Source organism: Dermacentor andersoni, chromosome 6, assembly GCF_023375885.2.
Source record: "Dermacentor andersoni chromosome 6, qqDerAnde1_hic_scaffold, whole genome shotgun sequence".
NCBI lineage: Eukaryota > Metazoa > Arthropoda > Arachnida > Ixodida > Ixodidae > Dermacentor > Dermacentor andersoni.
Window position 1 is genome coordinate 37,563,467 of NC_092819.1, and position 19,312 is coordinate 37,582,778.

General features: G+C 42.2%; 1 protein-coding gene across 1 annotated transcript in view; it reads right to left on the minus strand.

The window, feature by feature from the left end:
• Window positions 1-18,723, minus strand: part of Etl1 (SWI/SNF-related, matrix-associated actin-dependent regulator of chromatin, subfamily a, containing DEAD/H box 1) — a 37,688-nt gene extending 18,965 nt beyond the window's left edge. Inside the window, exons 1-10 of the mRNA XM_050170659.3 lie at window positions 17,530-18,723; window positions 17,391-17,451; window positions 16,570-16,861; window positions 14,178-14,363; window positions 13,026-13,484; window positions 11,550-11,761; window positions 7,935-8,125; window positions 5,308-5,446; window positions 2,695-2,830; window positions 1,108-1,245 (exon numbers count right to left, since the gene is read on the minus strand). Of these exons, the coding sequence (XP_050026616.1) occupies window positions 1,108-1,245; window positions 2,695-2,830; window positions 5,308-5,446; window positions 7,935-8,125; window positions 11,550-11,761; window positions 13,026-13,484; window positions 14,178-14,363; window positions 16,570-16,861; window positions 17,391-17,451; window positions 17,530-17,710 (1,995 nt within the window). The 5' untranslated portion in view covers window positions 17,711-18,723. The remainder of the gene's footprint in view (window positions 1-1,107; window positions 1,246-2,694; window positions 2,831-5,307; window positions 5,447-7,934; window positions 8,126-11,549; window positions 11,762-13,025; window positions 13,485-14,177; window positions 14,364-16,569; window positions 16,862-17,390; window positions 17,452-17,529) is intronic.
• Between the last annotated feature and the right edge of the window lie 589 nt (window positions 18,724-19,312).

The window sequence follows — 19,312 nt, forward strand, 5'->3', positions numbered from 1 at the left end:
GCACACGTTTTGCAGTCGCTAGATCCCATATAAACAAGAAAATGCGCGAGGCGCGTGCGCTCGGGAGCAGTATATAGTCGCCCATCTCACGTGAAAATGATGGTGCGCAGTTTCTTATTCCGGTACCAGCAAATCTCTGCCCAGATGTTTGCATGCTGCACTCACAGCTATTGCCGCCAAACTAGTGTGATAAGCATCTTCACCTACTTGTTTTACAGCGCGTGGTGCGTAGTGCCATTGGTAGCGTATGCACGCTTTTAGTAGGCGATAATCCAAACACAGCGCCGTTCGCTGCTTCGACGGCATCCGGCATCGCCCACAAGCTCGATTTCGTTTCGGTTTCCCGTCACCCTCTTAAATTAACAAGCAATAAAAAAACAGGCCAGGCCACAGGCCTGGCCTGTGAGACGCCTGAGACAGGCGTCTCAGGCCACCACCAGCTCGACACGCGTCAGCACACTTGGGCTGCAACAATCAGCACGACACTTCGCATTACGTAGATGTCAACGATAGTTCAGTACGTTAATTTTTTTTTAGTTAATTCGGATCGTATGTTTTCCCAGTTAGTATGTTTTTTCTCCCGCGTTTTTCCAAAACGTACTAACGAGGTTCTACTATACTTCTATGTGAGTTAAGAGCATCCAAAATTACTCACTATATTTTACTTCAGGTGAGATTTGTAGACCCACTTAAACTAAACTGAAAAGGGCATCTAGCACAAAGCACAAACCAATGCCTTTATATTTGCATGTTTTCACACCGAACAAACGCCAACTTTGCAAGTGAACTGTCTCCCATCTTATGGCAGTCTGTAAGACGCACGGTATTGCAGAGATGGCAACTTCAATTTATGCACCTGAATGAACGCAGCCACATCAGTTCCTTAGTTTCTTGGAGTACTCACCCTTGTTGGAAGCACCATGTATGAAGCATTGTTTTCTGTATCAGAGTTGGTAACACACTGATGCGTTTTTGATGAATGACCACACAGGATGTCAAGATCAGGATTCCTCTAGAGTTCTCTTTCAATTTATGAGCTAAAATTTGATATGTTGCAAAATCATGACAACAGGCTAGAAGAAGTTAACTGTAACAAGTGGGACTCACAGAAGCTGCAGAAAACATGAGCTTGATTTGGTCTGCCTTCTTGCAAAACATGTTGGGCATGACGAATGTGAGCAGGGACATGAGTTCCACGAGGTTGTTCTGCAGTGGGGTCCCAGTAAGAAGAATTTTTCGCTTTGCCTGCAAGCAGAAAAGCGGGATGCAATCAAATATACGGTCTTATGTACTCAAGTAAGCAGTCTTATCTCTTGAAGTGTGCTGCCGTAATGCTTTATTCCTGCAAGGCTAACGCAAGACTCGTACAGCTAAACGTTGTGAATGCAGAAAGTTTAACTGGCAGCAGTCGTATGGTCGTTCGAGTGGAGAAGGTGCACAAGAACTTTTTCTTAAACTGTTTTGCAGCAGAAGAGCTTTGTGAAAGCTATCTCTTCCCTTGAACCAACAAATTCAGCTGCCCAGAACAACTCACAGATTTAGGTTGGTTCTCAGTTGACTGCTCTCAGAATGTTCACATGAACAACATACTGATTGTAAAGTAGGTAAACCATTAAAAGAAGACTGCATAAGAACACCAAATTACCAGGCCATAATTAAGCTGTGCATGCTTTCTTTCCTTTTCTACAATTTTATTTTTGCATAAAGGATATTACACAAAGGAAGTGACCATCTACCAAAGTCTACCAAGCAAATTTTAAACTTTTTCCTCAAAAGTGCAACTTCCTTGCTTGAGAGCTTGCATCGGACAGTTAATTTTTTTTAACAAACTCTCTTGTGTGCAGAGCAATGTCTAAATCTGACTGCAATATACAGTCAACATCCGAATTTTTGGTCTTCCTAGGAACTGCAACAACTTCCAAAAGATTGGGCAGTTTGAAAAAATGAATACGTCTTTTACTGCCCTCAAAGGCTCAAATTGCTACAGGCACGTCCGAAATAGCTCTGAAGGCCTGCCAGTACACTTATTAGGCATATCGATGCTCGCACTATGACAGGAGACAGCAAGTGCACGCGTGTAGAATTAAGCAATACATAATGTATCCTGTGACAGTTGCCCCTTTCTAGTCTTGCTATGCTTCACCGCAATACACCGCGTATACTGCAGTGTACTGCGGCAAAGCTGACTTTTGGGAACCGGCATTATGTGACATGTTGTGCTTTCCGTACTTCAAAGCCATCAGTGAGGATTTCAAAGGCGGAGTTGGCGCCATTTCTGACAGCGGCGAATTATTTCAACACGAAATGCGGCATCGAAAATCAGGAAGCTTGGCAGTGAACATCAAAACAGCTAGGCCTATAGTTGTCGCAGTGGTGGATACAGCTACCAGTGGATCAGCTTGCAAGAGCGTGGGTTTGAGGCTGCGAGATAATGAAAATGGAGGCAGTGGTGGCTTCGCTTAATACTGTTTCAGACCTGCAGTCAAGGCAAAAAAGTCCGTAATATCGGAGGGCGATTGGCGTTTGTGTCCAAAAGTTCAGAAGTTTTATGCATTGGCTCTGTGGGGTCTGCGGCAGTGCTGCGAAAGCATCCAAATGATCAGGAACGTCCTGAAAATCGGTTGTTGACTGTATTTCATTTTTAACCAATTACAGCAGTAGTAGCGAAGGTACAGGTGATGAAGCTGCACTCACACTGATCTTCATGAGGTTGGCATAGCGTTGTGATGCCATATTTTTGAGCATGTGGGCTTCATCAAAGATCACATAATGAAAGGGTACTTTCTTGAAGAGGCTCCTGTCTTCTCCATTTCCAGAAATCATGTTGTACCTGTCTCGACAAGGCATAGAGAGAGAACAAGCCATCCCCAATGAGATGTGTCACCAGCGGCACCAAACAATGCACGAGAAAAGTAAAAAAACAATCATACTACTGCCAACAGTGTCTCTTGATGCAGTCATCGAATTTTTAATGTTTCTGCATTTCAAGGCTTAAAGACTAGCCGGTGCAATAATATACCAATGAAGTATTCCATATTAGCAACAATCAAATTGATCACCATTGTGAAATCTTTGGCACACACTCTTCGCATGACCATAATTCATTGATACAACTGAAGTCACAGTTCTGTTAATCTTGCCGCACTTCAGAACGTACCTGCATACATGATGAACTGGTCTCTTGTGAATAAATTATGAAAAATGTTGCTGCTCAATATCTGGAAACTTACGTGAATGAGGTAAGAAATAATAGCATATTTGCTTTCAATATACATAAATACACCATGTGCAAAATTAATACAACATGAAGCCACAAAATACCGAATGTCTGAAAATCTATGTGAAAGCTAAAAAACCAAGCATTAGTCTCAACTTAGTGAATGAGTATTTAAAAGAACAGCTTAAAGAGCACAATGTACCCTGACGTTAACTTCCCAGGGTGTCTACCAAGTTGACATTCGAAAATTCCCCCGAGTTTTCCAGGTTTTCCTTGAGTGCCTTTGCAAGATTCCCTGAGTGACACGAACTTTGTTTTATGTCAAGCCGGGCTGACACAATTTCGCCTGATGCTGTCACTCTCTAGTGAGCATGTTAAAAAAAATTAAAAAAGGAACAAATAACTTAATCGAGTTTGAACAGTAAGGAGTAATGTTTATTTTATTCAAAAAGAAAAGAGAAGGAAGAGGTTACTAACATGCGCAGCAAATAAAATTATCTTTAAAAAGTATGGTAAAACCCATTGCAAATAGAGTCGAACAATCTCAAATATGACTAAAAAGGAGATGCATTCAAAACTAAATATTTTCAAGTGTGAGAGATTTTTAACTGATAGCAAGCTCATTGGTATGAAGCCCGAACTGTCACAAGTGAGACTCTCTCAACAGCTGGTAAGTCAACTTCAACTGTCCTGACATACTTTCAGCCCGTGCACAACACCTCAGTGTTGCGTTTCCCCACTTTAAAGAGTTTATTTTGGTTTGTATGAGGGACACCTTCATCCCGGCGTCAGCCAACACTGGTTTTTTGAGCTCAAGCTTCTTCAAAGAAGTGGCAACACGCTTCCTTTTTCGTTCATTCCTCAATGCGTAGGTCTTTTCTGTGCTCATCCTCCTTTCAATGCACGTTCACCCCATGGACCATTTGTAACATCCTCTTGGTCAGTTGTACAGCCAACGTCTGATTTTTCGGACTCCCTAGGGCAAGCGTAAACGTAAAAAAAATCAGGCAGTTCGAAAAAAAATTTAGTGCCTGTCTTTTATTGCCATTAAGGGCTCACATTGACACAGGCACATCCGAAAAAACTCTGACGGCCTGCCAGTACACTTATTAGGCATATCGAAGCTTGTACTGTGACAGGAGATGCGGGCGCGCTCATGTATAATTAAGGAATGCATACTATACACGTGACAATTGCCCTGTCCCACGTGTCGTGCTTCACCGCGTGATACCGCTGTACTGAGGCAAAGTTGACTTTTGGGAACCAATATTATGTAACGCAACATGCTTTCCGAGCTTCGAAGCTATTGACGAGGACTACAAAGGCAGAGTTAGCGCCATGGTTGACAGCGGCGAATTCTTTCAATGAGAAACAAAGCACAGAATGACAAAAAGCTTAATAACGAACATTGAAGCAGCTGGGCATATTGCAGCAATGGTGGCTATGGCTGCCAGCGGATCTGCATGTGATAGTGCCGGTTCCTGGCGGCGGGGTAATCAAAATGGTGGCGATAGTGGCTGTGACTAATGTCGCTTCGGACTTGCGGTCATGGCAAAAAGTCCGTAAAATCATACTGCGAAAGGTTCTTGCGTCCGAAATTTCAGACCTTCTGATACATTGACTCTATCGGGTAAGTGGTGGTGACGTGAAGCTGTCCGAATTATCGGGCATCCGGAAAATCAGTCGTTGACTGTGCGCTGGCAACTCCTCCAGCCGGCGACACGGCATCAAAGACAATTGGTTACGATTCCTCTCGGTTACTCGAGCCAGCATTACCGCGTCTTTCATTCCCTTTCAATAAAATTACAGCTGATAGAAGCACAAAGTCTCCGAGTTTTCCCTAAGTGTTTCCAGACTATCTAAAATCCCTGAGAATTCCCCGTTTTCCCGGTTGTTAGACACCCTGCATCCTGTTTAGCAAAATCCGACTAACATATCTTTTGCAAGCTTTTCCAAAAATTAGGTAAATAAAACTAGTATAAAGTTTAAACCAAATGAGACTAACCAAGATGGCCCCTAGATTCAAAGTAAGCATATAAAATTACGCTATTACCGCCAACATTTTTCTTAAGCGGTTAAGATGCACTTACGTCGTAATAAGAACATCAAAGTTTCCTACTTCGCCCCCAAGAATCTTGTACTTCAGCTCACGTCGGTCCTTCTGGCTGCCATGATAGACAAGAATGTCGAGCGAGGGGCACCACAGCGTAAACTCTCTCATCCAGTTCTCTGCAAATGTGAAACATATCAAGAAGGTCCATAAGTTCAAGAAGTCCATAATGACAAGAAAAAAGTAGAGAGGGCCATCAAAGCAGAAGCTTGGTGCCTCGTAGCAGCCTGAACAATACTAGCAGCTGCTCTTCCACTTTGATTTTGCAACCTGTTTTTGTGACATGTTGCTACGATTTGGGTTACCTATGGTAACCTAATGCACAGCTCAAAGCCAGATGGGGCAGGAGCTTCCACTGATTGGTGGCAACTAGGTTCCTCTTCAGTGGTTCTTAAAATTTCTTGTCCAACAGTTTATATGTATGTGGTATGGGTGTACGAATATTCTAAAGTTCGAACATTATCGACTATTATATTTTTAATGTTTCTGTTCGATTCGAAAAATATACATTCGAAAATGTTTGAATATTCGGTTGGATAGGAATATTTAAATCAAATCGACTATATTTCTGGCTGTGCGGGAACAAACGCGATTATTAGCATTTGTTTCTATCTCATCTAAAACTACTGGGGCGATTTTTTGCTAAATTTCGTGACAATTTCGTGCTGCTAGCGAAATTCGCCCGCGAAGCACACTTACCCACTAGACGTCAGAACTTTGCGGTAAAGCCAGCCTTTTAGTAGCAAGGGGCATGGGTTTGCACAAAGGGTGCTTTTTTTTCTTTCCCATTTTTTAATTTTTTTGTGCAGCACCACCCCCAATCTTGAGTATATTTCTTGACAGCAAGTGCGATGTGTGACAAATGGCACAGTGTCAAATGCCTACAAGTTTACAAGTGTTTGATGCAGTATAGTAAGGCACAGGCTGGCAAGGACAGCTAGTGAGAATTACTAAATTTTCCAAGCTAACATGAGCCAAATACACAATGTTTTAGTAAAACGGCTTGCTAGTCTAGTTTTTTAACATTGACAATGCAATTGCAATGTTCCAACACAACAAATCAGCCCAACTTGCTAATAAATGCATGTGCCTATCATTATTTGATATTCGATTTGATATTTGAAGCTAAGTATTCATATTCGATCTGAATTTGAAAATTGATATTTGCACACCCCTAGTATGTGGTACAATTAGGGTGCCCTCTTAGTGTGTTCGTGAATGCTGAATTTGTGATGAAAATTTTATCTGCCTGCCAAGTTTCAAGGCAATAAGGAATGAAACCCCTCGTTGTAAACACATTTTATCTGCTCTCTTGGCATCACTGCAAGAAAAGACATGCAACAGATTGCTTAGCCATATGGAAGTAACGTAACTGTAAAGATGCAGATAAAGGCTGCTTCACAAAATCAATCAATCAATGAATCGAGTGGGTAAGTGAGTCAATGACTACTTGTTCATTATGCAGGTGAATGAGAATGTGCTGGCAGCAGCCTAACTGCACATTGCAATAGAGAGTGAGAGCGAGAGAGAGAAAAGACTTCATTCCAGATCAGACTAAGACCTATAATACGTACAGTAAAACCTAGTTGATTCAGATGTCATGGGAGTAAAAAAAATGTCTAAATTAACCAAACGTGAAATTATCGAGGGTATAAACAAAACAATAAACAAATGCTTACATCGATATGCTTTTATTTACCGAATGAATCTGCAAATCCCATTTCTATTTTGCACAAGAGCAGTGCGGAAGCTGCAATTCTTGTGATCTCGTGACTGATTAGCGCTCGCAGCGGTGAAGGCCTCGTGACTTGCTTTGCAGCGCGGTGTGCGTCTTCACCTGAGACACACTTCTCACTACCGCGCGCACATCCCAATTACCTTTTCGCAAGTGAACTGGTTTCCAATAGATCATCTGTTCATCGTGATGTAGCCGGCGCTCTTCATCCTCAACAGCTTCGCACCGAGTCAGAACGAAACTGTTTGCCGCAATCGCTATCAACACGATCATGGACAGTGACATGCGGTTCTGTGGGCATGCAGCCGATGCACGCACTGAGTCAAAACGAAACTACCATTTGTCACAACCACTGCGGACGAAACCATGTTATGCGTGGCAGTAAAGAATGAAGGCTATAAAGGCACAAACATGGACAAAGTGTTAAGCCGCTGCTGTCATTCACATACGATTTCTGCTGACGATTATGGTGATGTACTCTGCCGCTTCATTTCAGTTGGACGCTAGTGCCGTTTTTGCTCTTTTGCATTGCACATTTGCACCACTCCCTGCTTGGCGAGCTCCGAGAATTGTCCGAATTGACCTATGTGCAGCCAAATACATCTGAACTAACGAGACTTTGATCACATTAAATAATGCACGTGCCTGCCAGGACCAAAGGACAGGTCTGCATTTTCCAATTTTCCAAATCAACGAGGGTCAAATTAATGTGGTTTTACTGTACTCTATCTGCATATTCATCAACAGTAGTGAGAAAGCATTAGTGTGTAATCAATCAACCGATCGATCAATCAGTCATTATCACCGTGTGGACTATGAGCAGCACACAAAATTATCTACAGCGAAGAGTAGGTCAAACAGCCTTTCTGTACCCAAAGTAGAAGAAGGCACTACGACCAGGTGTGGCGAGGCCTCCCCTTGCTGCTGCAGGTAGGCCAGGAATGCAATGGCCTGGATGGTCTTGCCCAGGCCCATTTCATCAGCAAGGATGCCATTCACTTCCTGTTTGTGCATGACTGCCAGCCAATTGAGGCCAATGAGCTGATATGGCGAGAGATGTAAGCTGGAAAAGAGACAGCTCGAGGTCATGATCCATAATCTCCATGCATAGCTCACTTATTCCCTGCACAAGCTTAGATGAAGAGACATAGCAATGAGCTGTGACAAATGTGTTCATTCCCTCTGGCTATTAACTAGAGCAGTGTAAAGCGACAGCTTGCATCTATACTTCACAGAAGACTACCACATTTGCACAACTCTTACGCACGCACAAAACATGCCCAATTAAAAGAAAAGTGCATCTGAATGCAAGCTACACCTGAATGTAACATGCGGTCAATTTATAAAAGAAAAATATACAAACACACCACATTCACAATCAGAAAAAACAAGATATGCAGAATTTACCTTTCACAGTAGAGAAACCTTTTTTAACATGAGCTTTCATAATGAAAGCAGCATATCATTGTCGCCATTTGTGCTTCACTGGCCACAGATACCAAGCACACAAGGCGGCATTCTTGAGCAATCACTTTTAGAGATACTACTATCACTTTAATGAGATTTTACATGACTCTGCATGGACTTGTTAAAGTATGGTGCTCGAAAGCCTTCCTGGCACACTGCGCATATAGCGAGCTTGACATAGCCCCAGAAACGCTGCTGGCCATATGCGCTGATACATCTGTTGTCGAGCCACACAAAGCCTTGCAAAAGTAGTAGTATCTCCGAAAGTGATCGTAGTCAAGCACAAAATAAACCCCCACATACTTTCAAGAAATCATGCTCTGCTGCCATCTATCTCGTGATGGCAACGATGCTACATCTGACTGCTATGACAGTAGGCAGTTGCCAACATCACGAATGCGGTTTTGGCTTTGTATCCAAATGTAATGCGCAAGCAGTTTTCGGACCGACTGCTCTCTTTTTAAGAAAGGTGTGCATTAGTTTAACGCCAATATGGTAATTAATCACTCATGGGTTGGCAGAAAAGAACCAGACAGAATGAAGATGGACGAGGGGTCAAGTGATAGCAGTATTCTAGTAAAGGATCTAAAGGCTGCGGGATTGCCAGTCACTTATTTAGATCAGTGAAGAAGAAATCTATGTTGGCGACAGATAGGTCTGGCGAAAAAGCCCTTGTTGTGCCAATCAGTCCCAGACTAATTTTTGTCAACGGAGAAAAAGGCATTTATTGCAAGCCAATCAGAACGCAAGATTACAAGATAGCGCTGGGACAGTGGCGAAAGCAGCTCTCGCTTGTAAACATCCAGTCAGCCAAATGGCAAAATGGCATAGGCCTGCCCAGCTGCTTCATTCATCTGCAGGTGGAATGCTGGCGGTTTGTGAATTTATATGCCATGCTCTGTGCAAAGACAAGTTTGCAGAGGAAGTGCACTGTCTACAGTAAAACCCCGTTATTACGTAGTTAGCGAGAAACGTGGATGAGGTACACACTAAGCAATGTATGAATTAACCGACAATGGCAGATGAGCGGATATAGACATTCTGGCCAAAGAGACGTTAATTCTCACTCAAACAAATATGCAGCTAAGTTTTATTTGTAAGCAGGCTGCACAAAAATTTGATTTTCACTTGCCACTGTGGCGGCCTTACACCAATGACAGCATCCTCAAACTCAGCAATTCTGCAAGTCAGTTTCTCCATGAAGCCCCACCTTCCTGCAAACGCCCTCATGACACTCAACGCACTAGCCATGTCGAATACGGAAGGGCCACCATCCACGTCATCATGAATGACGTTAAAACAATGCCATACTTACATTGTGAACAACTGTCTTATTCAAAAGAGCTGAAAAGCTTCCCCGTGTCATCAGAAGACATTGTTAGCTTCGCCTTTTGGCATTAGCACCATGTGTACTGCGCATTTAGCACGCATTCTGCATGTTTATAATATGGTGGTGTAGGATCTGACGAGATCGACTGATCATGACGTCACACGAAGCAGCTACCCTTTACAGTTACGGTACCTCGTTTATTGGTTATTGAAATTTGTCAATGAGTTCCAAAGTAAACTGAGCCACCCTACCGTTGACAGGACTGTCAATGCCATTTGAAGATAACAATATCCTAATATGGTTAAAGAAACACAGAAGTTGCACTGTAAGCATTGTGCCATTTGGTTATCTCCATGCAGCCCAGTGTAATTATCAATCTTATCAAACTTGATCTGACCAGTAAAACACTTATCAACTTTTATAAGTTGTCATCAACCTTATTGGTTGTTATCAACCTCATTGCAATAATCTGATCCTTATCAACCCGTATCAGAACAGCTTCGATCATTATAAGCCCTTATCCCTCTTCAGCATCTTATCCATCTGTGTTGAACCATTATCAACCATGATGAGACCCACATATCCCTCATCGCTCCTTATAATCCTTATCAACTCACTGAATGCTTATCTGTCAGTGTTGCACGACGTGAAATGCATGATCCCTCAGAGATCGGTGGCATTTCGGTCTGTAAAAGAATGTCCCAATGGAAGGCACATCCTACGACCACCAAAATGCAAAGGGGACGTGGAATGTTTGGCATTAAATTTTTGCAAAGTCGAAATTTTCTTTGTCTACAACATTCCAAGTTCTAGAGATTGCTTTTATTCCACCATCACTAAATCTTTCCACAAAGAGTTCACAGAAACCGTTATTTCACATTTGTTTCGTACTGCCGGAACAACACATTCATATGATTCAGATATATTCAATATACCATCTGCAAGCATGGGTGTTTATCCCAGTGGATAAGACACTCAGCTTATAAACGTGGGGTCGTACGTTCGGAACTCACCACTGCCGTTTCCATTCCAAATTAATTTTTTCATACATTAATGTTTTTATAGCGATTCGTCTCATGCGAGAGATGGACAGATGGGTTTTCTTGTTCGGTAGGTGTAGAAATGCTTATGCATTTAGTATGATTACGTTGAGCTTCAGTTTAGGTGATGGACACCATTGACCTATCAAGGTTTCCCACTTCATGCAGAAACACAAGATGCACTTCACAGTCTTACTGTCTATGAAAAGTTCATACAGTGGTGAACACATATCTTTTAGCTCTTCATTAATTTAGTGTTATTCCCACGAGTGTTTGCAATTTACTGAGGCTCTTGATTTGATAAAGTAATTCTTTGGTCCCATCGACTTCGCTAAGTCAAGATATAACTGTATTCAATGAGCTGTAGATAAGGTGCACACTGGCAGCTCCATTTGAGGAGTGAATCTCCAGCCTAAACCAAACTATCACGGTATGAAAGGAGGTAATCCAAAACACAACAGCTTGGTCTAAGCATAACAAATATCATTCAGTCATATAGCTCATAACTTAAGTTATGTAGTTCCTTCAGGATGAGCATACGCCTCGGCCATTCCTTGACAACCACTCATGCAAAACTGTCTGGTGTACGAGATCACTCTACAAATTGCCAGAAAAAAAGAAAACAAGAGAAATAAATATGAATGGCCAACCTTTGGTTAAGCAGGGATGGTTGGGTCTTGATGTACTCGTCGGAGTCTTCGCTCTCACCCCTCACAAGGCGTGACACAATTTCCTGCATCTGGTCTGAGATGCTCTGGCAGCGGGCCATCAGGCGATTGACCACACCACGTGTGTGAAGCAAATTCTTGGAACTGTTCAGCATAGTGGGCGTCAAGTTTTTGCAGGTTTCAAACTTATACACCTGGACAAAGAGAGTGAAAGTTTGCATTGGCAAACGCCGCTAGTTTAACAATGTGCTCCCAAACAAGGTAGCAATGAATTGTGAAATGCTGCTTTTATAATCAAAATGGCGGAAAGCTGGCGAGTTGGTAGGCTAACATCAAAATCAAACAGCATGAAGCAAATAAAGGACAATTGACTCAGATGACCCATCTGTGTTGTCACTCTTGCATCCTTTGTTTTGTACCGTCTTTGATCATTTTGGACAAACTCAGCTCACTCACCCAAACTTACTAATTTGTTGGTTGAATGTTTCCTATGAGAACAGCTCACTATGTCTCAAGGAATAAGCAGATGATAACATTTTCTAATTACGATAAAATTATTACTGGCTTAACACAAACACTGGATAACCTTTGTAATATCTCCGCACCTCAAACAAATATAACAAAAATCAAGAGTCAATCAGAGCTGACTTTGCAAAATCTGTAGCTGACCTTCAGAGCATGACTACAATGTCACAATCATGTGCTCTGCCAATGACATTGTACAACCTACGCATTATAGCACTATGACTATACTATGCAGTTCTATCAGAATCACTACTGGGGGTGTATTCTGTAAGCGTCCATCTAGAGGACATGTCCATTTCGTCTGCTGTTGAAGTTCTGGTTGGATGGGCTTAGGTATGTGTCAGAAGGAGTCAGGTGCCCCCAGCCAATCAGCACTTCAGCAGCAGACAAAATGTACCGACCCTTCCACTAGGTGGAAACTTACACAATACCTCCTCTGGTCACACACATGCACATATAGCCAATTAGAGTGTCGAAGAATCTGTTCTCAGGCAGCCCATCTGCTACAACCCCACAAACAAATGTGCATTGTTCTTGAGTGCAGGTCTTAAATTCAAACAAAATCAACTACTTGTATATAACCGTTGTGAGTATAAAGAACAAAATGCTACAATACAAGAAAATAGTTAAATGTAGCAATGCTTAGACAATGGCACATAATGTACCACACTTTTTCTTTCCATGCATGGATGCAAATGGTACTACTCTCCAAGCATGCGCAACTTTACAACCGCACACCAGAAAACACTAAAGCAGCAAATCAAGGCAGCATTTATTTTCTATTTGCACTAGGATTTAAGAAAAGGAGTATGGAACATATGCTTACTTTGCTACTTCAAGTACTAAAACATAATATGACTGAAGCGATGAAAACAGTGTGCTAAACATCGCCTTTCTAGACAAAACTTTATCACTGAGAGTAATATAACCCACCAGATTCTTCCATGTTTCATATGGTCGATTCTCCAGAACAGCTTCTACCTTCTTCCGGCTGCAGCCAGGGATTGCAAGTAGTTCATTAAAAGAGGCATTGTCAAAGAACTCTGTGATAGCACGCTTGGTTTCTATCTTTGCAGGTGTGTCATTTGACTCTTCACCGCTGTTCTCACTGTCATCGGCTGAGCCATAGATGTCCTCATTACAATATTCTTCTTCATCACTGACATCATCAATTTTTAGTGCTTTTGCTGGTCGCTGTGCCACCTTCTTGTAGGAGCTTCGTGACTTGAGGTCGTTGAAGGCTTTAAATTTGGAAAGACCAGCATTTGAGCTCTTCACAGGTGACTCAGTTATTGCAGCACTTGAGCTCATCACAGGTGACTCGGTTATTGTAGCGCTCGAGCTCTTCACTGCTGACTCGGTTTTTGTAGCAACATATGTCTGCAGCTTGACCTGCGAATGTGACAAGGAACAAGAACATCAATGTGCGAGAGGTCAAATGGACACTGTTTAGAATCAATATGTTAAACTAGGTAGGTATATTTCACTTATGGAATGTTGGAAAAGTCAATCTTCGTATGATAGGTTTGGTAAACCAGATGGAGCACAGAAACAAAGTACAGATGGCGACAACTGAAACTCCCCCACCAGCTTTTTGCAAGATCATCGACTTCAGCATCGTTCTATTGCTAGATAAGTGTTCATGGATAAAAGATTACATAGCACTTGAAGTAGCGAAACATCGACCTTTTAGAAACAACTTTTCGTGTACAGTAAATCTGTGGGGTTATACTGATGTCATGGGTGATGTGCCTTGATTTCAAGAACAGACGTTTGCCCTTGGTTATCTCCCGTAAAATAAACATTTCCTTTAAAGCATAGTACATCATTTTGCTAACATTCTTAAAAGCGTGTCAGATGGTGCTTTAAAGTATATTAGGCTTTTAAAGCACAAAACATGCAGGAAAGAATGAGCTAGTACAGATAATATGCAGCAGTCTCAGGGAATGTGGGTAAAGGCAATAGGTTGAGTGATTGGGCTGCAATTTATTACCTAAATGTGCCTAAAAGCTGCAACTTAATTCCAACCAGATCTTAGGTTATCACAAGAGCATTCTGCACACCACTGAGGTTTAGGAGACATACCTTTGGTGTAACCTCCCTCTCCTCTCCACCATCAAAGTCCACCCCTTTGCTGCTAGATGAGGAAACTGTTTTATACCGCGCATTGCGATGTGGGCTGCAGGCCTTGCGGTTTGGTGGGTTTCTCACCAAGTAGAGACGAGCTTGAACGACGTTCCATTTAGATGCCACAAGAGCGTCTTGGAGGTCCTGGATTACAGAGAAATTCGTGCTGCACAAGACGGCACCCATTCTGACAAACTAAAGGGCAATTCCGACTGAGTGCAACAGAGCTATAAGGTTTTCAACTGTGATCACATAACAACATTCTTTTTTAAAGAGGTAATAGAAATTTGCTGCGTGCTGCATGGCGTAATGTAAAACTCAGAAGGACAAAGCCCAAACGCTGGAAAGTACAAGTTAAATGCTGCTTAATGACAAAGTGAGCACAAATAAAGTCAAATAACTTGGTTTTTCTGACATGCATGCAAATTTTTGTCCAAAGAAACATGCATGTTAAATATTTTTTCCTTTTAGAGCCAGGCTAAGAAGTAAAAGCAGCAGGCAAATCCACATGCTCTCATGGCAGATAGAAGAAAGGAAAGAAGAGAGTCCACCAAGGACTGTCTTCTAATGCAACTGCTGAACTCCTGTATATAGGGCGTTCCACATAACTTTGGCCAAACTTTAAAAATATGCAAATGACATGCAGCTGCACAGAACCAAGGTAATGTTGTTTTTCATCGCGTGGAGATACTCAGATCATTTTATTCAATCCGCCTAATTGCATAATTAGTCTCAATTAAATAATGAACTTCTCAAATATTATAGATGAAAAGTGTCAATGAGAAAATTGAAGAGGAACATGAAAAACTTCTGAGAGAGCTTTCTATTGCTCAACATGTGCTACATAAAAGTGTTTGTCCAAGCGTGAAAGAAGCCCGCAAAGTGCTTCAAGCGGCCAGTCATGTGGCAATTTTGCATGTATTCACAGGCTTCACACTCGGAAAAACACTTTCATGTAGAATCTATTGAGCAACAGAAAGCTGTATTGGGAGTTTTTCATGTTGCTCTACAACTTTCTCACTGACACTTTTCATCTAATTATTTTTGAAACGTTGATTAATTAATTAAGACTAATTATGTAATTATTCGGAATGAAAAAATAATGAGTATTACCTCCAAGCGATGGCAAACATTACCTTGGTTCGGTCCAGCTACGTGGCATTTGCGTATTTTTTTAAAGTTTGGCTAAAGTTGCGTTGGACACCCAGTATAACGTAAATATATATATTTCTTATTCACTGTGTCCTAGGATATGTTGCGTTGCCACCAGCAACCCTGACCTTTTATGATACTGGAAATATCAAGTATTCTCCTATAACAGCTCAACAATATGTGAACTGGCACACATAAAATGTAGTCCACAAGATAAACAGAAAACTTCTGATTTTGTGTTTTACCTTCTTGACCATCAAGGCAAGGAAGGATAATGGCCCTGTCAAATCTTGATTAGCAATGTTTTCTAACAAACTTTACAACTACAATGCATTATCAAAAAGAAATACCTTGTAGAACTACGTGGCTGCCTCAGCAATGAACAATTAATATTAACATGGTAGACCAGTAAATGAAAACCTGAATAATTCGAAATTGCAACTAATTCAATCAGAGCTAAAAATATTTTATTGGCATGTAACCTTTCGGATGGCTTTTAAACTGCTTGATTTGAACAAGTCAATCACGAATTTCAGTTCACGCAAACTTTGGCTTTTGAGAGCAGAGTTATGCAGGTGTCAGATGGTGCTATCACATAGCGGTTGATAATTGCGATCTAATGTGGCCCTGTAACATTGGTACAATGTGGCTAAACACGGCTGGTTGAAGGATGTTAACAAGGCATGCAGGGTCGACATATGCCAGCGTTTAATAATCAGGCTGCAATGTATGCTCACGAAATGGCACAACTGACTGAACTTGAATTGACGAGCAAAACGTGAACAAGGTGAATGCAGGAGCCAACGTTTCGACAAGTGGACTTGTCTTCTTCAAGGCACACATATTTTTGAAGAAGACAAGTCCACTTGTCGAAACGTTGGCTCCTGCATTCACCTTGTTCACGTTTTGCTCATCGTCTTGAATTTCCATCTTCCACATTCCCCGTCTTTTCTCTGAACTTGAATTGGTATTACAGACTTGTTTAACCGGATTGATTGCACAAATGCTTGTCAGCGTAAAGTGGTGTGCACAATTATCTGTAGGTATAAGTAAAAATTCTTTATTTAACCATGTTTTATTCAATTTCATTTATTTAGTGCTCTGTTAATCCATATGTATTTTGTAACAGTTTGAAACAGTAAGTCAAGCATATCTTTTCCAGCTGTAAGCAAGCAAAATGCAACATGCAGTTACCAACCATAATGTCAGCTCCTCTGAACTCTTCGATGAGCTGCCTGAGACTTTTCTCCCTGTCAGTCATGTACCTTGTGCACTCATCCTCAGAGTCCTTCTCACCACTGCTGTCATCCTCTATCTGGTTAGTTTTCTTTTTGGCATGTAAACCATGTTGCCCTGAGCTGCTGTTCCCTGCATCATCTTCAGAGCTGCTTGAGAGGACACGCTTTCGTTTGACTCCATTTGTTACTGCTGGACTTTCTTCTAAGTCAGCAGTTGAGCTGCTTGCTGCTATATCAGGAGACTCTTCAGCACTGTTGACAGCATGAAAAAAAAAAAAAAAGATTGAGCGCAAAATCAAGCTCTATGTCAAATGCACAAAAACAATAAGCATAGCAGTTTTTTACAACCCGGCAGACTGTAAGCAGGTGATTTTATAAAAACCCGAGGTTTTAGGCTAACACCTACAACACCATGACATGAAATTCTGTTCAATTTCTCCATCGTATCATTCAGCATGTAAAGCAGAAATAAAACTGGCATGTCCCAGCGAATGCATACGAGGAAATTCGAAAACATTACTAAATACAATGCAATGCCTTAAAAAAATTATGAAAATGATGGCAAGAAGGCAGTAAACAGCGTCGCCCTCCAGTAATGTCTACTGCAAAAAATATCCGCGTTAAGTGGCAGCATTATTGCTCGATTCAGGGGCGTTATGGTTAACACGTTGTATTGACGGGATTCGCTATCACGTTAGCACACCTCAAAGCATCAAAGAATGAATGAGTCGCGATAGAAATAACAGACGGTTGACTAGGACAGAAGTATAACGTCGCTCACCTTTTATCCGGGCCAGACCGCTTCAATGCTGATTCGGGAGTCTCGGGGACGACCATATCATCTGCACATCACAACATCAAATAGCTCTTAGATGCTAATACAGTTTTCGATATTGGACGAGTCTTAGGTCGACACTAACCTTCGTTTCTCTCGGGAGAACCATGAACATCATGTCGCTCGTTCTGGCACTGGTCGCTCGACGACGAACACGGTTCCAAGCCGGGGCTTTGCTGCGCACATTTCTTTTGGAACCTAAACTGTCTAAGCGTATTCAACAAGCTCGGTGAGCCGGCGCCGTTAGCAACAATTGAATCAGACATGATGCGAAGTACCCCGGAAAGTAGATCGCATTCACGAACTCACAGATAGGTAGGTAGGTCACTACGTGTCAGTTCAGACTCCGTTGAATTGCACTTGACGCCGACAGACCTATATCACAGCAACGGCGACAGCACCACACAACACTTACTAGCCCGGCGTGACAAAACAAACTTCACCCGCGAAACCTTGCACGTTGTCAATTCTGGCAGTGGTTGGACAAAGACAAAACAACCATAACCTCAAGAAAGTCCTACGCAAACGAAAAGCTGTGCCCTGCTAGTATTCAGGGATCCTCACAGTCAACAGGAACTCGTTCGCTAACAGGAACATAATTCACACACTCGTTCAAAGCTTGACAACCGCGGATCCGCGGTAGCCGCGGCTCAGCGCTCGGCTCGGACGGGCCTGAACGCGATCAGGCAGCTCGGGTCAAGAGTGGCGCTGTGGTCGCCGGCTCGTTGGCCGCCGGGAATGAGAAAACTAGGCTTAACTTCTCATTTCCCGCTAATTGTCACGGCTTGAAAAGGCCATTTTCTTAACGTCAGTGCCCATGGAGTAACCGAGAGGGCGAAGCGAAATAAGGCTTGTAAGGAGAACTACAATGACCCAGATCCGGTTTACTTGTCGGTTGCGGAAGTGAAGAGTGCACGGAGCACCTCGACGGTTCGATCAACTGCCTGCTTTAGTGTGATCATGACGTTTTAATTTCTTTTAATATGCATTTTCTTTTACGACCACATGCCGTAATTTGTTGTTCTTTGGTATATGCAGTAAGTGTATTCACATTTTTTTTTTACATGTTAACTAAATATGTCGTAAACCATGAGCCATACGAATCCCACCAGGTGTTTCCACTCTCACGTTTTTCAAGTTTTTCAAAAGGCCGGCGTTCCAGCGACCCCAGACCAGCTTTCTAAACAGCATTAACGGCGCCCTAGGTGTCTCAGAATTTAGTTTCCAAATTGGTTAGGTGGACATTCCCGTGTACCGTTCAGGAACTTCAGCCGACAAATACGAAAGCAAAAACAAATAAACATAACAAGTTCCATTAACTCGCTTCCCACTCGCACGGCTCTGGCCCCATTCAAATGCTTACATTTTAAACTAAAACCGATAAAGTCAGATCTAACTTTTCGGTTGAGTTTTTCAGAAAATTATCAACCAAGTTTTGTTCTGCCAATCAAGCTTCACTGCATTACAACTGCGTTGGACAGGAAAGCAAAAGTTTGTAACACTATGTGATAACCAAATTTGTTACCGTCTCCTGTTTCATGCCCGTTTTCGGTCCGTCGACTTGTAAGCACGTGAACCGCTTACTGCAACGCACGAGAACAGAAAGCTCGAACGAACGTGCGTGCGTCGCTCTCTTCTTCTTCAACTATGCCAATTGAATCGCGGGAAAACATGGGGAAAAAAGAAAAAAAAAATGTCTCGTTGAACGCAGTTAAACTAAGTTTGTCGAGCGATAGCACGGTTTTGCCTGCTTTGGGAAAGGACACAGACGCTGCTCCGCGCGGCAGCAGCGGCGAGCGAATTGACCTTCATGCTGCATCTCGCTTCAAGTACGCAAACTATGCGTCGAAAACACAGCGCATACGAAG